Here is a 14,528-nt window from a genome sequence, read left to right on the forward strand (position 1 = left end):
GGAAATTGGAGGGGGAGACGAACCATGAGAGGCTATGGACTCTGAGAAACAAACTGAGGGTTCTAGAGGGGAGGGGGGTTGGGGGATGGGTTAGCCTGGTGATGGGTATTAAAGAGGGCACGTACTGAATGGAGCACTGGGTGTTATACACAAACAATGAATCATGGAACACTACATCAAAAACTAATGATGTATGGTGATTAACATAACATAATAATAAAAAAGAATTCAAAAAAAAAAGTAAGGAAATTCTGACACATGCCACAACATGGATGAATCTTGAGGATATTATGTGAAGTAAAATCCTAGGGGCTGGGGGCCGGAGGGAATAGGAAGTTGCTGTTTAAAGGCAACAGAATTTTGCCAGATGAAAGGAGTTTTGGAGATTGGCTGCACAACACATGAATATTCTTAACACCATTAAACTGTACTGTTAAAAATGGTTAAGATGGTAAATTTTGTTATGTGCATCTTTTCACAATTAAAAAAAGTAGATTTAAAAAAAGATGACTCTTGGTATGTGACATATGCCTCATTTTAAACAACCAAGATCCTAAAGTGAATGATTCAGTGAAGTCAAATGAAAATTCAGAGTAAATATAAAGGAAGACGGGTGTAAGACAAAGAGGGAACAGCAACACCATAAATAACCTATATTAGAGATGAGGAGGGATTAAGCATAAGCTTTTGGTTTTGTACACTTTTTTTTTTTTGAAGATTTTGTTTATTTGCGAGAGAGAGATTGAGCATGTGCCCACGAGCTGGGGGGAAGGGCAGAGGGAGAGGGAGAAGCAGGCTTCCTGCCGAGCAGGGAGCCCGATGCGGGCCTCGATCCCAGGACCCCGAGACCATGACCTGAGCCGAAGGCAGACGCTTAACTGACGGAGCCACCCAGGCGCCCCTGGTTTTGTAGTCTTGATGGTCACTGTTGCAAATAACACTTTTTTCAATGTAAGATATACTTAAGCATTTTACACAAATCTTTAGAGGTATTTAAGACTCTGGAGCCTGTGGTGTTTACCAAGTCAGGAAGATTGGACCAGGCCGTGACCGAAAATGCTGCTCTGAGGTGGCATCTCTGCTTCCCAGACACCCACCTGTCTACACGAAGCTGGCAGACAATGCTTAGGGCATCGACAACTCCTTCTTCTTTCAACTGCTGACAGCCAATGGATGTAGCAATAAAACACCCCGTTCTACCGATCCCTGCACTGAAAAGAAAAGACGAAAAGTAAAAAGGTGGAGGACAAGTAGAAAAGATAAAATATATTCTTTTATTTTTTTTTTTTTTTTGGTTTTTGAAAATTTTAATTCCAGTATGATATTCATCTCAGCGGTACAATATAGTGATTCAACAATTCCATACAACACCCAGTGCTCATCATGACAAGTACACGCCTTAATCCCCATCACCTATTTCACCCATCCCCCCATACACCTCCTCAAGATAAAAGATATTCTTTTAAAAGGGTACGTCTAAATCTGAAACAGCAAGCCAGGCTTAGCAACAACAATGACAAAGCTCTCAGGCCCAGGTGACAAATCTGGCCCAGAGCAGCGCTTGAACTGCATTCCATCATTGAGTTATAGGCAGTAGGGAGAATAGTGAAAAAGGCATTGTAATTATTCTACAAAGAATAATGAGGACCTGAATTTAGGGAAGGTATAGGCACTAGAAAGGAGGAGAAAGACTTAGATACACCACAAATGTGAATCTGGGGGACCAGAGGAAAGGTAGTGCCCATGAGACAATTCTAGAAGAAGGGCTGATTTGGGTGCAGGGGAGGTTGGTGTTGCATATACTGATGCTGAAGATTCCAGTGAATAACTGAAGATTCAGTCGGGTTTGGGAGAAGGATGTGGCCAGAGGCACAAATATCTGAGTCATTTATATCCAGGTGATAGTTGAATAGAAATACCATCCATCCAATCCAGGAGGGTTTGCCCATTCATCTGCCCTAGATGGTAAATCATCAACCTAACAAGCCCTTTAACTCTCTCTCCCCATCCCTCCTTCCTCTCCCTCTCCTCCCGCCCCTCAGCAATTTCAACCAGTAATAGTCTTTATGCAAATTTCTCTCAAATTTACATCTAAATTTCCGAAATTTCTCCTAAACTCTAGATTAGCATTCTATCTCTTAGCTGGAACTCTTGATGTTACTATTTTGCACTGGCTTCAGTTCAATGTATCTAAATTCAATGTATCTAAACCAGAATTATCTTTTCCCTCAATGGCATTACCAGTTAGCCACAAGTTTTCCAGCCTAGAAATCTTGGAGCCATCTCCAACATCTCCCCCCTCTCACCTCCCACATCCAATCTGTTATCAATTCTTATATTTTCCACCTCTACCGAAGCTTCTGGGATCCATGCTTTCCTTTCTATAAACTGTGCTCACGTTTTTGACATCTCCTCACTTCATGGTTAGCAATGATCTCATCATGGTTGCCAAGTCTTGAGTCTCTTCCTGGACTAATTCACGATCCACACAGCTGCTAGGTTCATCTTTCTAAAATTGGGATCTGATCATATTACTCTCTACTCAAAGACTGTAGACGCCTCCCAGTAGTTACGGGCAGTGTCTGAGCTCCCCACCATGGCGTCATTGGCCTTGCATAATACGAATGTGACTAACTTTCAAGCTTTCGGTCTTGTTACTGTCCTCCTTGTATCCTTTGTGCCATTTTTGTCATCTACATGAATCACTGCAAAATATGGCTTTTACTTTCCAACTTTCTTTTCTGTGTTAAGGATATTCCTTCAGTCAGAAATGCCCTCCTTCGCAGCCTTTAAAACCACAAACACTGGTCATTTTTTAAGCCCCTGCTCAACATTATTCCAGTTCTGAGAGGCTCTCCTCCGTCCTCATGGTTTGAATTAATAGTTCCCTCTGGGCACTCAAATAGCACAGGTTTCTCATATTTGGCACTTGTTTCTTTTCTTTTTCTTTCTGTTTTTTGTTTTTTTTTAAGATTTTATTTATTTATTTGACACAGAGAGACACAGCGAGAGAGGGAACACAAGCAGGGGGAGTGGGAGAGGGAGAAGCAGGTTTCCTGCGGAGGAGGGAGCCCGATGCGGGGCTCGATCCCAGGACCCCGAGATCATGACCTGAGCCGAAGGCAGATGCTTAACGACCGAGCCACCAGGCGCCCCTCTTTTCTTTTTTTTTTTTAAAAAGATTTTATTTGTTCATTTGAGAGAGAGAGAGAGACAGAGAGACAGAGAGAGCACAAGCAGAGGCAGAGGGAGAGGGAGAAGCAGACACCCCCACCAAGCCGGGAGCCCGACATGGGGCTCAGTCCCAGGATCATGACCTGAGCAGATGCTTAACCATCTGAGCCACCTGGGTGCCCTTGGCACTTGTTTCTTATTGGATGGGAGTGCAGAGGAATTCAGAGGTGGAGGGGGGTCCCTTTTAGTTGAAGAGTCTATAAAGAGTTTGTTTCACTAGAGAGATAGGATTTGAACTGTACCCTACGAATGGCAGGCATTTGGGTTATCATGAATGAGGGAATATTCCATGTATGAGAATGGTATAAAGAAAGAATGTTGCAGAACAGGATATATGATGTGCAATAGTGACTAGACTAGCTTGGCCTGAAGAGAAATTTATCCTAGAGAAATAGTGGGAAATAAGATTGGGTAGGCACAATGGGGCCTATAAAGGATCTCACATGGAAAGCTAAGAGGTTTGGACTTCGTCCTCTAAAACAGTGGTGGTTTGCTTTTTGTTGTTGTTGCTGTTGAGAATTTGATAAAAACTATGAACTTTCACTCCCCAGAAAAACCCACATAAGTCTATGTACTCCAATTTGTTAAAGTAATTTCAAGGAGTTCAATGACCCCTGTGGTTTATCCATAGACCCAGGGTTAAGATCTTTTGCTCTAGGCAATGGGGTGCCATTGAGAAGTGCTGAGAGGGGATTCCATATGATGAAGGAGGATTTTAGGAACATCGTGCAAGAAAAGTGGATGGGGTAGGCTGAGCTGGGGGTGGGGCACAGGGAAGTGGGGTGTGTTTGTGCAATTAGCCAACTACTTCTAAAATACATGGATGAGGTCATTAGGGCCTGAACTTGGGTGGTTGGACAGGAAGTGATGATTATGGGAGAAGCTTTGAAGGGAAAGCCAATCTGGTGACTGATTAGATACTGAGGCTGGAGTTGAGAGAAGGGCCAAAGATAACTGTCAACATTAGATGTTGAGTGCTTGGAAAAAAGCTGGTCTTATTCTTAGAAATAGTCATCAGCAGGGCAACTGGTTTTATAGGGGAAACAGCTCGTTCGTTTTAGATATCCTGAGTGTTTTATGATTTTGGGTGGAGGACGGTTCCAGACCTAAAACATGATCCATTAGGCTGTCTTTCCTCACCCCCAAGTGAAGTTTAGGATAAAGCCTAATGCTAGAAACTGGATAATGACTCCTTTGGATACATAGGTATATAATGAATTTCACTTTTAATTAAACCACAAAGGTTCATAGAAGAAGGAGGCTAAAGTTACAATTTAAAGTAATTATATTTTATTTATTAAAAATATCATCAAAAGCTATCTTTCAAGGCTTAAGAGGTTAAACAAAGCAACATAAATTTTTTGACGAAGTACGAAGAATAAATGGCTGGTTATACAAACAACTTTAAAGCGATTTGCTTTCGTTTGGGTACACTAAAAGGAAAAGGGGAATGAGGTATCAGTTATGAGAGGAGAGTTTTAAGCTAGATGTTAGGGAAGGGAACCACCAAGGACATCTGTTGCTTTTGTCTGCCTAGCCTCCAAAACCCCACGTTCTGGTAATAACACTTTGTTCTCCTTTTGGCGAACTACCGCTTACCCACTTCCCCCTTCATAAATTTATTTCCACCTGTTTTTTTAATGAAATCACTTTTAAAATAGCTGACTGGTTTTCACCACATTTGACATAATGATAGATACATGTTATCAAGATACCATTCAAGTATGGTTCAGGTGCCATCTTGAAACAATAAAAAAGCCATTGATAATTTTTAAAAACGTGTCATTCCTAGCGTCAATGAGCCTGATGAGACTAAACAAATCGATGTAAGTTTCAAGGTCGAGGGCTGAATAAAGTCTCCGGTTCCCTGAGCCATTGATGTAGAAGTGCTGTTCTCTCAACTGTGTCATTGTTGTTTGCTGAAATGCCCTGATAATACCACTTCATTTCTGCAACGTGGCATCTCGGTCAAAACTCAAATATGAAGAAGTTAGCCAATTTCAGTAAATACTGAATTTACCAATAAAGTTGCAACCAGGAAGCACCACCCAACTTCCACCCATTCAATGACTTTATGGGGGATGGACAGTTGCTTAGGCAGAAAGGACAGTTCATCCCTTACCTGCAGTGGACAACCACAGGCCCCCGGCCTGTGGAAGCAAGTCTGTCTTCTTCGACATCCAGCATGAGCTGTAGAAGAGGCTGAGCACTGTCTGGAGTCTTGTGATCAGGCCATGAGGTGTACCAGTAATGCTTCACATGTTGGGTGTGACTTCCTTGCTGAAAATAGCAAGAGCCACCAAATGCCTCATTTACTTGTGGAACTAAAAGTCATCCAAACCACAATACTGAATGCCTTCTATCACTCCCATCTTGCTGGCAACTGACTTCTGGATGGAAAAAAGAAATCTAGGAGATTGCTGAAGCGTACTCTTCTACCTTGAGAAAACATGACTATACATATGCTGATGTCCCAGTTTGACAGTCTTGCCTCTATTCAATGAGAAATAGATATTTAAAATCGAAAAGGCATATGAAACCTATGCTATCTATATGTGTGCGATTTGTTGTAATAAAGAGAATGGCAGACGCAAAGGAAGCCAAGAGGGAATTGGAACGGTGTGTTTCCTGCTCTTTGAACATTCTTGACAGTGATGATAAACATATTAGCCCACATAGGAACACTTAATTTTGTACTTGGCCCCTACATTTGACTTTCTATATTCGTCCTAAATTGCAGTTTTTAGCAGCAGCAAGGAGTCCCAGGAATAAAGGAGCTACAAGGGGTCACTAAATTAGACAAGCTTTGAGTGAGGGTCCATGCACATCATCTCATAAGCCAGTGCCCAGGGTGGGGGAGGGGAGGGCCTGGCATGGAGTAGACCCTCGAGGGCATGTGGTGAAAAGGGTGCCTTCCTATCTCAAATTTCCCTCTAAAAGCCCCAGTGCAGCCCTGCCTCTACTCTCTGTAGGCTTCTGTTCCAGCAGTGAGGCTCTAGATAAGACTGAACTCTTTGAGATGATTGTCCTCTAGAAGCAAAAACACAACCATGGCAATGTTCCTCAGCATCTGCTGCCCATAATTTCAATAAGATAACTTTTGTATGACACAATCTGGTCTGGGGAAAGTCCCCATAAATTACTGTAACTCCAAGTTTGGGAAGATCTCATCAACACTTCAGGCTTGTCTTGCCTCCCACAACCACCCACAAGCACAGATGTTCTCTTTCACAGTTTCCAGGCCTTACTAAAAGCTGCTTAGACCAAAGTCATGTTAAGAAAACAGAAAAACAAAAAACAACAAGCCCCCCACCCCCCAAATCATGGTAAAGCCTCCAGTACAAACCTTTAGTTAAAGGCATTTGAAAGGTTGAATCAGGGATTTTGTTTTGTTTTGTTTCTAGAAATTAGAAGATCACAACATCCTACTTAGTGAATTTCCTTAATGCCTACTTACATTAATTTAATTATTCCACATACTAAGAGTAGCTGATGACAAAGAAATACATGAGAAGATGATGATCATTTCTCTTTGATCTTGGCATTATTTTTAAAAATTGAATCTGCCATACTTATTAGGATAAATACTTTCAGAGGAGAAATGTAATCCTGTCATATCCTCTACTTTGTAGATAGCTCCAGCTACATAATCTTACCTTTAAGACAAGGTTTCGAACAGTGTAGTTGTCACATTCATTTACACTGATGACCAGAACCTCAACTTTTCCATATATTCCTCTCTTTTCTGGCCAGTATAGCACACATTTCTGGAAGGGGAGAAAAAAGGAACACAGCAGATATTAATGATTTCACTGGCCTTGGAGTACTTTTCATTCAAGCATCTCAAGAGTTTTTATTTAATTAATTCTAAAAATATCAGGTATCGATTTTACAAGGCTGAAAATGGACTAAAACCACTGAATTGTACATTTTAAACAAGTGACTTTTATGATATATGAATTATATCTCAATAAAATTTTAAAAATGAAGTATCAGTTTTTACACGTGCCTGTCAAACACGATTTTTACTAATCCCATACCAAAAGGGGGCAAGATTTCCCAAAACCTGAAATTAAGAACTAAATTGAAAAATTAAGCATTAAGAAATTAAAAAATCCAAGTATTAGACTTTATCATGTGATACAATAAAAGGAATGATTTTTCACAATGATTGAGCCAAGTCATATTTTCATGCTCCGTCCAGTTGAAGCATCTAATAAGAGTATCTGTACTGTGTTAGATGCCACTGAATGAAGGTTCCCTAGTATGTAAAGAAGATGTAATGATCATTAATATATCTAATATATATTTTCCAGGACCGATGGTCTTTTCACCTATAGGGTCGATTGAAATAAATGTATAACAAAATTATTAAAAAAAACATTTTTAGGGACACCTGGGTGGCTCAGTCATTAAGCGTTTGCCTTCGGCTCAGGTCACGATCCCAGGGTCCTGGGATCGAGCCCCACACCGGGCTCCCTGCTAGGCTGTTCCCTCTCTCAAATAAATAACTATTTATTTATTTGACAGAGAGAGAGAGAGCACAAGCAGGGGGAGAAGCAGAGAGAGAGGGAGAAGCAGGCTCCCTGTTGAGCAGGGAGCCCAATGTGGGGCTCAATCCCAGGACCCTGGGATCATGACCTGAGCTGAAGGCAGTTGCTTAACCAACTGAGCCACCCAGGTGCCCCTAAATAACTAAAAATCTTTAAAAAAAAAAAACATTTTTATAACGGATCCTCTTTGAAGGGTTTAATAAGAGTAATAATAATTATATTGCAACCATGGCATTATAACATGGTAGTTAAGGTGCAGGTTTTGGAGCCATAGAACCTAGGTCCAAATTTTGGTTTTGCCACTTATAATTAGCTGAGGATCTGTAAGAAAGACACTTAATCTCTGTGGCCTCAGTTTACTCATCATTTACTACATGAAAGGCACTTAGGACAAAGCCAGACATACAGTAAGCATTTAAAACACGTTGTTCTTCTTATTGTTGTTCCAACTTCAGGTTTTTGATCTAAATGATTCAGTCATTACTTCATTATACATTAGATCATGAATTAAATATTGTATAATTATTATATCCAAGCTACATTATTAAAAGAAAAATACAAAACGAGATTCAAACATACATATAGGCTCATATTATTTATTATTTTGCCTTTTAAACAGCTACAAAAAAACTATGAATTCTGACCACATATTTCAATGATTAAGAAAGTAAAGTGTGAAAGGTGATGTTTTATTTCAAGTGCCCAGAGAAGCAATGTTAACTTTAGAAATACTGTTTAAATAGAACTTATCATTTTCTTGCAAACACACTTGCACATTTATAGAGAAATTCCTTCACATTTATAGAGAAATTGCCTTCAGTCAGGACATTAAGTCCTCAGGATACTTGTTTCTTTACATCCCAGGTCAAAGGCATAGGACCACACTTGAAAAAAATTAAGAACTTACAGATTCAAAAGAGCAACAAAAGAAAGAATCACAGATGTACAGAACTGAAGGAAAAGACATGTAAAGTATCAGAAACACACCTCAGGGAGTCTATCATGCTAAGTACTAACCACTCCACATGCTAGAGCCAGGATGGAATCACTGTTTCTTTCATCCATTACAATAAAAACACATTTGCATCCTCTGTGTCCTGGTCCTTTTCCAAACAAAGTAAATCATTTTCACCTCTATTTACATGCCACCCCATACCCAAGATCGGCCGGCAATCAGGCTAAAGGCATACTCTGGCTGACATAACATTAAGTAAAGAAACCTTTTAAAAATAAAGCAATTTATTTTTCTCCTCATTTACTAGTGCCAAGTGTCTCAAATTTCCCAGGTTTGTTAAAGAGAATCATACTAACCAATCTGCCTGGTTTCTTTCAATGAAGCATCAATTATTTTGCTGTGAGACCCGAGCTATTGTGTAAAACCCATGCCTCCTGGATGAATCCAAGAAGAGTGACAAAGAATCTTGAAAAAGGTATTGAACAAAGAAAGAGGCATTCAGCGGTCCAGCAGTCTGGCATACGTGCCCCATTGTCCACGATGAGCCCTGAGCAGCAGGCCCCTCTTTGGGAAGGTGGCTCTTGAAACTGGTAGGAAAAAGCTGCAAGGCAGGAGCTCAAAACCTGCACCCTGACTCTTAACAATACTTGAACAGTCTTGTGCACCTACTTGATAAATAGAAGCGCTGCTCGGTTCTCTCTCAAGCTTGCCGGGGCCCTCTTGAATGTTTTTCTTGACTCTTTACCAAAAATGCAATTGGCAGTCAGCTCCCAGTAGACAATGCAATGTGACTTGTTCATTCAAACAACCCTTAATTAGCATCCCATCTCCTTTCTGAGATACAATAGCTTATTTTTACACACTGAATACATTTTTCCCCCTTTAGGAGCACATAGAAAAAGAGACCAGATAAATGTGGGTGCTTTTGAATGTGAGGTGGGGGAGAGCTGCAAATGTAGTTGTTTAAAGAGCACAAGTTCATGTTCAAATTATTTTTGTGAACAGCTTTTTAGGGTTTCTTTATTGCGGCACTAACAATGATATGAAAGGCAGAAAATGCAAGGAAGGAAAATGCTCTCTTACAGATAATATTGTGAAACCCCACTAATTGTAGGTAATTCAAAAAAGCATGCTATCTCGCAGAATATAACCCCAAATTATCACTATTCTTTGCTAACTGGGCTGATCCTTTCAGTGAAATTATCTATTAATTCCAAAAATTCATAACTTGGAGGAAAAAAGAGGTTTTCAGAGGCTCATGTGTCTCTTGTACAAACAAGTAATTAGTGAACCCTGACTGTAAAGATTCTGGACATCAACAAATTCTTCATAATTAGTGGTTTATCGTAAAAGTAGAATGCAGTGCAAAGCAATGCAAACTCCTTTATTTTTTTTTTTTCTTTGACCCTCCCTCTCACTTCCACCACATTAGGGCTATTTGTGTATAGAGAGGAAGGAGGTCTAGCTAGTAGTTTAGTTGCCTGGAAAAAAAATCTATTTTTAAGTTACTTTCTTTTTGAATTCTATGCATTTAAAATAAAAAAAGATTTTGCTCTCTGAGCTGAAGACACATATCATCACATAGACAGTGGCTCTAAATAAATAAAAAGAAGATGGTCAGTTTCATTTGGGTTATATTAGCATATGAGAGGTATAGGATGGGTCAGATTGCCTACAGTTATTATAGTTACTTTCATTCCTGTGTTCCTACTAAGTATTACCAACAAAGGTGCAGCAATTTATTATTACAAGTACCTTCACCAATATATCACTTAATCCCTTCCACAATCATTTGAATTAGGTACACTGGGTTAAGTATTATTATTATTATTATTATTATTTATCATTTGACAGCAGAGGAAACTGAAGTTCAGGTATTCTGATAGGGGGCTCTGGGAAAATTCCCTTGGGTACTAAAACTCTCAGAGCAAGTATCATCTTAAAAATTTAACTTTCTATCTTTGATATCCATTGTCTCTTAACCAACCCTACTTTGCCACGGCATTAACCAGTGGCTTTCCTTCTCTCTGTGTAGTAGGCTGGTGCTCATGCAACACAATGTTCTCGGGCCGCCTCCTACTCAGCTCAGTACTTCTGTTACCATTGACTGAGCTGTCACGTGTTCACCAAGGGGTACTTACATTCAAATCTTCTTATGGCAATTGTAACTCATTAGTGAAGCTCGGTAATTTAATTTTACATAAACTAATGAAACAGGAAGGTGCAGAGGAAAAGGGAATTGTTCTAGGAAATAACTGTACAAGTTAAATAAGTTTTTCATTGGAAAAAAAAGGACTCAGTAGAAAAAACAGTAGTCAAATCAGGTACAGGTGACAATGATAAAAGTCAGTGCAAAGTTTGAAAATCTATGGAGGATTCTGCAAGCACAATTCCTTTACAAACTTTTCCGTGTTCTCTCTCATTTTAAAGAAACTGAAATGGGAGATTTTGATGATGTATAAAGGGCATGATTTACATAAGCCATATGATCTAGAACTCCAGCTTCGGACCAACACTAACAAAACAAAACAAACTGAGTCCTATGAAAAAATGAACAAATTTTAGTGTGAGCAAATGTACATGCCTTAAGATAAAGTAAAGCATTAGAGTTCTGTTGTTGTTGTTTTTGTGATTTTTCTACTAACTTTTTTGGCTAACTGTGTCAAATAAGAGGGCTTCTAACTATAGTTAGAAGTAAAGCAGGCTACAACAATTGAGTAAAACCTAGCAAGTAAAAAGTTAAGGTGCAGTTATATTTGGAATATAAACATGTTTGAAAGGACAGGTGAGTAATTTTGCCCGAGAGCTGTCAGCCTCTGAATTACGGGCCACCCTTAATTGCTTGGGCAGGACAAGCATAGGAAATGGGAATGAGAGATTAGCTGTCCAGCATTGCCAGGCAGTGCTAGGCCAGGCTGCCTCTCTAGATATTATGATTGCTAATTCTGGTCCTCCAGGAAAGCTGAAAACTGGTCAGCAGGCTCCCCTGTCTACCTGCCAGGCTGGCCTTCAACATTACCTTCCTTGACCTTGTTTGGACAGACACCTGATCCTGAGACTTGGTTTGCTTGGGGGTTTTTTTTGGTTTTTGTTTTTTGTTTTTTTCATTCTTGGTACAGGCATACCTTGTTTTATTGAGCTTCACTTCATGTGCTTTTTAGATCCTGCATTTTCTACAAATTGAAGGTTTGTGGCAAGCCTGCCTGGAGACTCCTTCCTGGAGTTTATTAGCACCATTTTTCCAACCGTTTTTGCTCGCTTCATGTCTCCATGTCACATTTTGGTAATTCTCACATATTTCAAACTTTTTCATTATGATTACATTTCTTATGGTGATCTGTGATCAGTGTGATCTGTGGTGTTACTATTGTCATTGTTTTGGGGTTCCATGAACTATGCCTATCGATACTTGGGTGTGCTCTGAGTGCCCCACTGACTGGCCATTTCCCGTGCCTCTCCCTCTCCTGGGGCGTCCCTATTCCCTGCGACACAACAGTATTGCAATGAGGCCAGTTAATAACCCTACAATGTCCTCTTGGTGTTCATGTGAAAGGAAGGGTCGTGCGTCTCTCGCTTTCAGTCAAAAGCTAGGAATGATGAAGCTTCGTGAGGAAGGTACGTCCAAAGTCGAGATAGGCCGAAAGCTAGGCCTGCTGCACCAGTGTGCCAAGTTGTGAATTCAGGGCAGAAGTTCTTGAAGGAAATTAAAAGTGCCACACCAGTGAACACATGAATGATAACAAAGAGAAAAACCCTCTTGGTGATATGAGAATACTGGGATTATTAAATAAGAGCTTGGCAATTATTCATTTATTTATTAGAAAGTAGAAAGGTTCATGAAAATATAAAGCCTGGGAATTTCTAAAGATAACTCCACCTTCATTTTTTTGGGAGGAAATGATTTTTGTCTATTCCAAACAATGACGCTCAACACAATTGAAAGTTGGCACATTTTTGGTAAACAGCATTTTCCTGGTAGTGTGAAGCTTACTGCGTATTTCTTTTGAGCCAGACTTCTCAGTATCATTTTGATCTGCAAAACATCAAAGTTTCCTCTATGGAATTATATTTACATCATGGAGCGTCTGGACTGAAAGGAATTTTTAATTTTAATTTAATGAGTAATGCATTCTACTCAGATTGAAACAATGTTGCTAAACGTTGCTAAATGTGGCATGCGTTCTGGGTCATCAATTACTGTCTTTCCTCCCTTGCTAGGTACTGTTCTTCTGATTTTTGGCTTCTATGGCTGCTGCTGAGAAGCCATTTGTTAGTTACTCTGTTGTTAAAATCATCTCTGCAGTGTTTTTTAGTTTCATAGTTGTATCTAGTTGTGGATTTATTTTTACTTACTAGCCTAGGATTTATGGTGTTTCTCAAATCTGACAGCTCGTGTCTTTTATCACTTCTGGAAAATCCCTGGCCACTATTTCCTCACATATTACTTCTTTTCTTATGTTCTCTTTTTTCTTCTTCTAAAATATCCATTATATATACATTGGACATTTACATACTAGGTCTTAACTTTCTTTCATATTTTTGGTCATTTCAATCTTCTGGGTAATTTCCTTAGCTCTATTTGTAACCCAGTCATTATTTTTATTCCGCTGTGTCTACCCTGCTATCACACCTGTCTAATGAAGTGTTCTTTTTAAATTTTAATATCTACATAACATTTATTTCTAGGACTCTTTGGTTTGTTTTTACATCTTCCTAGTTTTCTTGGGTAGTAACTTCTTCCCCTGTCAAGTTTTTAATCTTATATTTTGTGTGCTTAATTATAAAAAAAATAGCCTGTATTTATAGTTTCTATTATTTTCATTTCTTGTGGGTCTACTTTACCTGCTTGTTGCTTCTTCTGATTTTTACTTACGTTGCTTATTTACTTGTGTTGTCTCATAACTTTGACTTGTGAGCTTATGTTTGGCTGGGCTTTTTCTGTTGAAATTCTGTGATGTAGATCCTGAGAGTGTATGCATCCAGAAAGCTTTTGCCTTTGTTTCTGTAAAGTGCCACTGAGCGTTATCAATCCAGGATTACATTTTGCATTAATTGTTCTGCTTGGGATTTCCTGGTTTTCGAATGAGGTTCTACAGAGAACCTTTTTATCTATCTCATGAGGAGACCAGATTTAGATGGATTAATTTCCTGTTATAGTCCTATTTTGGTCGGCAGGTTTATTTTTGTGGCTCACCTTTTTACTGAAGGCACAGCCCTTGCAGGAGCTCACTCTATGGAAGGTCTCCATTCCAGCTCTTGGCTCCTGCAAACTCAAGGCTTTATCTCCAGTTCTTGTTAAAGCACAAGTAACCCATAATTCTCTGGCTTTATGCCTTTTATTCAGTTTTTAACTGCTGGGCCTTTTTCCCCCCAAGCTCTGTTAGGCATGCTATTTTTATTTTACTATTTTATCTGTAAAACATCAAAGTTTCCTCTATAGTATTATATTTACATCATGGAAGCTCTGAACAAAAAGGAATTTTTAATTTTAATAATGAGCAATGCAGTCCACTCAGATCTAGGAAATGTTGCTAATTTATGTTTTATATTTTAAATTTTACCTAGTATGACTAGTTTTATAATGGGAGGTTTTTCAGATGATCTAGCCTGTTTGTATGCAGGCATGCATATACACAGAGAATACACCTTTTAAACTTGAAGAGTCTGTTCTGAGTAGGTAAAATAAAGGCAAAATGTTGTGGATATTAAACAACTGTGCAGGAATTATCAGTGGCCTGATGTGTTGATATATTGCTATGGGTGAAACAGCTGAAAATATTAGGGGC

General features: G+C 39.3%; 1 protein-coding gene across 3 annotated transcripts in view; it reads right to left on the reverse strand.

The window, feature by feature from the left end:
* The window catches only part of PTPRR (protein tyrosine phosphatase receptor type R), a 232,924-nt gene that overhangs the window by 18,037 nt on the left and 200,359 nt on the right, over positions 1 to 14,528 (reverse strand). For all 3 annotated transcript variants that reach the window (XM_006732343.2, XM_081822060.1, XM_031027042.2), the window contains 3 exons: positions 6,891 to 7,001; positions 5,357 to 5,514; positions 1,098 to 1,211 (listed from right to left, as the gene is read on the reverse strand). In XM_006732343.2, the coding sequence (XP_006732406.1) occupies positions 1,098 to 1,211; positions 5,357 to 5,514; positions 6,891 to 7,001 (383 nt within the window). The remainder of the gene's footprint in view (positions 1 to 1,097; positions 1,212 to 5,356; positions 5,515 to 6,890; positions 7,002 to 14,528) is intronic.

This window comes from Leptonychotes weddellii, chromosome 5 (assembly GCF_054177405.1).
Source record: "Leptonychotes weddellii isolate Sample4059 chromosome 5, ASM5417740v2, whole genome shotgun sequence".
Lineage (NCBI taxonomy): Eukaryota > Metazoa > Chordata > Mammalia > Carnivora > Phocidae > Leptonychotes > Leptonychotes weddellii.